General features: G+C 37.9%; 1 protein-coding gene across 2 annotated transcripts in view; it reads left to right on the plus strand.

The window, feature by feature from the left end:
* mrvi1 (murine retrovirus integration site 1 homolog) overlaps positions 1-5,716 on the plus strand; it is a 55,078-nt gene extending 49,362 nt beyond the window's left edge. Inside the window, exons 25-29 of one of the 2 annotated variants that reach the window (XM_077201783.1) lie at positions 1,435-1,554; positions 1,731-1,798; positions 3,297-3,416; positions 4,710-4,829; positions 4,911-5,716. In XM_077201783.1, coding sequence (XP_077057898.1) covers positions 1,435-1,554; positions 1,731-1,798; positions 3,297-3,416; positions 4,710-4,829; positions 4,911-5,151 — 669 coding nt within the window. In that variant the 3' untranslated portion in view covers positions 5,152-5,716. The remainder of the gene's footprint in view (positions 1-1,434; positions 1,555-1,730; positions 1,799-3,296; positions 3,417-4,709; positions 4,830-4,910) is intronic. The other variant, XM_077201784.1, reaches the window with a different exon arrangement.
* Positions 5,717-6,000: the final 284 nt, after the last annotated feature.

The raw sequence follows: 6,000 nt of genomic DNA on the forward strand, positions 1-6,000 counted from the left end.
CCTTGAGAACCGGATCTGGGCTGGGTTCCATTTGTGTGACCCTACGGGGATCCCATATGTGTATATTCCACGGCTGCTCCTATCGGAAGCCCGTGTCTTTCCCTTGGGCTAAGTCACCCTTTATTTCATATGCAGTACAGCCTTCGGCTAGTCCATATGCATTTCCACATAACTCTTTGAAGAAGTGGCTTCCGCAGCGTTCCTTCCTAAAAAGAAAGGGCACGCTTTCCCAGTGTTATCCAATATCTCACTGTATGGGTTATTACGGAACAACAGTGTCAGACTCACTCTGTGTAAGCCTCCGCCTATCGTCCTTCCAGGCAAGAAGGTGTAGAGGCTTGCACGGGGGCGCTGGATGGGGTGCAGCGGCTGTGGCGCTTTGGTAGGGATTCCTATTGGTCAGTCATGACCTACGTTGTAGTGACTGACCGATAGGGAACATCTCGGTTACATATGGTAACCCTCGTTCCCTGAGGGAGGGAACGGAGACGTAGGTCCCGTCGCCACATCCGCTGCCGCCCGCCGGGGCGGCCAGCTTCTCAGGCTTGGCTCCTCAGCAAAAAACTAGTGTGCAATCGCACCAGCTGCTCGTTTATACCCGCGCTAACGAGGGCGCGCAGCTGATGCAAATGATTGCACGCCAATGTGTATTGGCTTGTTTTAGTTTCACTCGAAGTAGATTGGCCTCTCTAGCGAGATTCCTATTGGTCAGTCATGACCTACGTCTCCGTTCCCTCCCTCAGGGAACGAGGGTTACCATATGTAACCGAGACGTTTTTCAGCATCATTACTCCAGTCTTCAGTGTCACATGATCCTTCAGAAATCATCCTGATATGATAATTTGCTGCTCAAACATTTCTTTTTTTTTCAGGATTATGAATGGAAATTATTTACAGTATTTAAAATAGAAATCTTTTGTAACATTATACATGTCTATACTGTCACTTTTGACCAATTTAATGCATCCTTGCTCAATAAAATAATTAATTTATTAATTTAAAAAAAATCGTACTAACCCCAAACTGTTAAATGGTATTGTGTATTTGCTGAAAGTTATTTTGTTAACTTTAGGAGTACACTAGCATATATATAAGTTTGAAGCCTGAAAGCAACAAAAGTCCAGTTTTGGTTTCATGGGATCTTTAATTTCCATGGTTCATTGAAAATGTGGAGATGCGAAGAACCATGTTGGGCTTCACTTTACTTCTGTTAACAAGTACACTGATCTGAAGAACCTCTAATGTAACACTTTTTAAATCTCTAAAAATATGATTGCTGAACCAAAGTTGCAGCAAACAACCATTGAAAATCCTTTATTATTAATCATGTACCAATAACATCAATAATGTAGATCAGAGAGGGAGAGAACGTGAGTAAACATGTTCATATGATGAAGTATTTAGTTTCAGAGAGTGCGTATTTGTCTCTCTAAGGCTTTGCCCAGACGGAGAGTCAGTGTAGCTGTTGTTCCCAAGTTTAATCTGCTGAACGTCCCGGGACAGACGCCGGTCCCTGCTGGCTCTAATATTGCACCCGGTGCCCTTCCTGTGGTGGTGAGTCCAATCTCAAGCACACTGCCTCGTCAGCAGACACGTGTTATTAATGATGCCTTATCTATAAGTTTCCTACATGTTGCATATTATCAAGGTGAACATTTGAGGCCAAAGCCATTCATCAAAATGAGACCTTCAGGATTTCTTACTTGATTGTATTCTACTTTTGTTTTAAGTGTGAGGCAAACACCATTAAGAATGGCAGTTCGTCAGACCCTACACAACAAGATGTGCCTGACAAACCGTAAGTCACTGCCTTTCTCGACTTTGCTGACACATTCCCCATGAACTGTGTACATGATCACTCATTCATCAAGTTATGGTTTAGAACTGTATTGTATTCCAAGACAACCTCAGTTTCCTTAAAACAATGCATCAATTTGAGCCTTCTCAAACAATTTGCATCAGGAAAATGTTGCATGATTACAAGAAGCTTATTCACCTACACTCTTAAATATAAAGGTTCCTAAGGGGAGAAGGGAGTTTTTTCAGAGATGCCATAGAACTATTTCGGGTTCTCCAGAGAACCTTGTAAATATGTGAATAAAAGCCTGAATTAAATCTCATAAAGCGATCGAGTCTCTTCAGTAAATTTGGACTAAACCGCTCAATTCACATGGATTAGTTTTACGATCTCTTTATGAACTTTTTGAAGCATCAAAGTGGTAGTTGCGTAGCTGTCAATGGAGGGACAGAAAGCTCTCAGATTTCATCAAAAAGATCTTCATTTGTGTTCCGAAGATGAACGAAAGTCTTATGGGTTTGTAACAACATGAGGGTGAGTAATTAATGACAGAATTTTCATTTTTGGGTGAACTATCTCTTTAAGTGAATAGTTCTTAAAATAATAATTTAAGAATCTGAAGATTATTTTTCCACTATAAAGAACCTTTTGTGCAATGGAAATTAAGGTCCTTTATTAGCATCAGTGGTTCCATGAAGAACCTTTAATATCCATAGAACCTATCCATGGCACAAAAGGTTCTTTATAGTGGAAAAAGGTTCTTCAGATTATAAAAAAAAAAGGTTCTCCACACATAGGGAAAAAAGTGGTTATTGGTTATAAGTGGTCACTGAAAGGTTATTTGGAGAACCACATTTGCCGGTTCAATGGCATTGCTGTGAAAACCCCCTTTTTGGAACCTTTATTTTTAAGAGTGGTTCCATGGAACCACAGATGCCAGTAAAGAACCTTTATTTGCATGGCAAATGAAAGATTATAATTTACCCAACGTTCTCGTTTTTTTCTAAGTGCTTAAAATAGCACACAAGAAGTCCCACAAAAGTCCCGTCTGTAGTCAGTTTTACATCCTATTTTGTGATTAAATCTAAACATTTGGACAGGAACGTTTGACAAAAAGCAGTCATCAGTGTCCGACCATATTGTTTTAGTAAGAAAAGGTAAAGAGCTTGTCACCGTACTGTCATATCCAAATGCCGGGTTTTAACTCAAAGACAGAAAGACAATAACAATCTGGTACGATGCGTGTTATTCTAAACCGAGTGATGTTTAAAGACCTCCCAAACGACGTTTAAACATTTCATGTCACACCTTTGTCAAAAGCTGCAGTGGTATGAGTGCCATGTGGCATTTGAGAATCTCCTTTAGGGCAGAGGTTATTTTTGTTATTACCTGTGGTTATGAACTGAGAGAGCCAGTTGTGTTGTTCACACACATCTGCGTAATGGCAATTTTTTTTTATTGCTCCATCCCTGTCTCTTCTTTCCTATGTGAAACAAAGCAGTGGAAACCCTCTGACGGAGCAGGAATGTGAAGCAATGCCAACCAAAGTTGTCTGCAGTCCAGAGAAGATTACGGAAGAGATCAAAGCCAAGATTGAAGAAGAAGCGTATAACAAAGGGTAACACGCTTGGTGTTTTAATCTGTGTGGATGCACAGTGACTAGATACATATCATGCAGTTGCATAATTGTAAAACATTCTCTAACAGTGCTTTTTTTATCACTTCTTTTGAAAACTAAGGTTGGGTAAAATTGGGGACCACTATAGTAGGATGCTTCCTCCTCAATATTGATTAGTTGTCAACAAATATGTGGGTTACACTTTATTTCGATGGTTGAATTTACACATTCTGCTAACTATAATTAACTTTTTATCTACATGTCAGCTAACTCTCATTAGAGTATTAGAAAAGACTATAGATATAGAAAGACTGTTCAGTCCTATTACTTATGAATAGGAGAAACTGCAACGCACAATATGGCTAAATAAGTCCCGCCTTCTAAGTAAAAGAGCCAATCACTGATTGATAAAGTCATGGCAAGAAAATACGCTATTTTAGCATAAGAAACAACGGTAGCACTTAATTTTACAGTCCTTTAATTACAATAACTAGGTACTAACCCTGAACCTACCCCTAAACCTAACCCTAACCCATGTATTTACTTTACATCAACTAGAACTTTTTAAGGTAAGTACACGGTAAAATAAAGTGCAGCAAAAACCAGCTTTATGGTTTAACACCTTTATTGTGGGTTCGGCAAGCAGTTTTTTAGATCTCTTTAGAATCTCATGATATTTGTGGTCAACAAATATGTTTTACCTTAAAAGGGTGATTTTTTTCTAAATATGTTGTTCGAGCTTTATTATAGCACTACATTATTTGAACCCTGTTTCATTAAGTTTGGAATTCATAAACCGTAGGCTACTTAAAATGTGTATGATTTGAAGATGCAAAAAAAAGGTCAGCTCTATTAGACAGGTGTTATAATCTGTTTTAATCAAATATTGAACCGCATCACATGTGCTTTATGTACTTAAGGCTGCATGTATTTGATACGGCAAAAACAGTAATTTTGTGAAATAGGATTACAATTTAAAAGAACTGGTTTCTAATATACTTTAAATGTCATTTAAACCTTGCTAATACATTTTTTTAAATTAAAAATCCGTAATTAAAAATGTACTTCTGTTTTTTATGATGTTTCTTTTATCTTTTAAATGTGAAAAAAAACGTGGGGCTCTACATAGACCACAAAAGCATGATATTTGATTTCAATAAAAGTTAATTAGCACAGCATACTGCATTAATGAACTGTTTTACGCTTTACTAAACATTTTTAAGCTTTACAAATCAAAATAAGCTTCTACTGTACATTTATTAGTCTACTGTTTTATAAATATCATCTCTGTAGATACCAAGAAGGACTTAAGAGATCTAAAGAACTTCAGGAGCTGAACGAGGAGGAAGAGAAAGCAGAAGAGTCTGAAGAGGAATCGAGAGGAAATACTGATAAAGACAGGAAGTCTAATAGGTAACCCTGACTTCAAAGTGTTTGGCTGTCACATCATTTTCAATAAATCTCTAGTCATGTTGCTTTTGTGCTTTATTTCAGCAGGTTTGAGGAGGCATTAGAGGTCATTGACCGGATATGCCCAAAATTCTTCCGACGGAATCGGGTGCTTTGGATTGTCCTCACTCTGTTCTTTGCTTCATTCGTATTGGTCAATGTCATAAACTTCTTCAGTAGCCGCTACAGTGACAGCGGAGACACGTCTGCAGAGAAGTCCGCCATTCCAGGCAAGAAGAAGTTTTTTGGACTGAATGTAGGGTCGAAGACTCCTGCCCCAGAATGACATCAATCCCTCATCAAACACAGCTCATATTGCTTTACGAGTCTTTCACACTGCATTTAGTGAATAGCAGAACTACCTGTTATTGTTTAGGGACCAAGTGTGCTTAGATGAGGAATCAGATTTGCATTAATAAGTTATATTACTTGAGGTTGGGAAAGTTACTGCAGAGAAACGTTTTTATGCGACTAATGTCACAGTTGATATATGATTATACCACTCAAACCTTATGATTAAACTTCTCAGGTTTTGTGAAATATATATTTGAAATATTAACTACAATATTTAATACAGAATTTGGTACAGTATGTTTTCAATTCTTTGCAATTGTCTATGTTGTTTATTTGAATTGACATTCCAAGGTAGATCCTGAAGTGCAATATTTTGCAGCTGGTAGTTGACGGTTGTGTGTGGGCTTGTGCCTTCAGAGCACTGATTTTAATAGTACAGAATTTTTCACAACTTTGAAGAGCACTTTTAACTAGCATGAAAGAACTCATATTTGCACATGTGTGCTTGTGTTTACTGTTGTGCCACTTCACCTTGTAATAAAGGTGTTTGAAAATCAGACCTCTTTGTTTCTGGAGTATATGCGATTATTTATTGCTCCAGTTTTTCACGATATAGTAAATGGGGGAATTTTACCAAAAAAAATATTGATCCTATTTCAAAAGAAAAACGGAATTATTGATCATTTATTTTAAGGTGACACAGTTACATGTTACTACATGTAATTACAGTAAATTATGCTTATACTACGGGGATGCTGAATGCTTGGATCTGATTGGTTGACAAACATTCTCTATTGTGTGCAATTATTTTCAGGGAAACGCACGGCTAAAGTAGATCCAG

Source organism: Siphateles boraxobius, unplaced genomic scaffold (assembly GCF_051911475.1).
Source record: "Siphateles boraxobius isolate OS27281-9 unplaced genomic scaffold, OSU_SipBor_1 48, whole genome shotgun sequence".
NCBI lineage: Eukaryota > Metazoa > Chordata > Actinopteri > Cypriniformes > Leuciscidae > Siphateles > Siphateles boraxobius.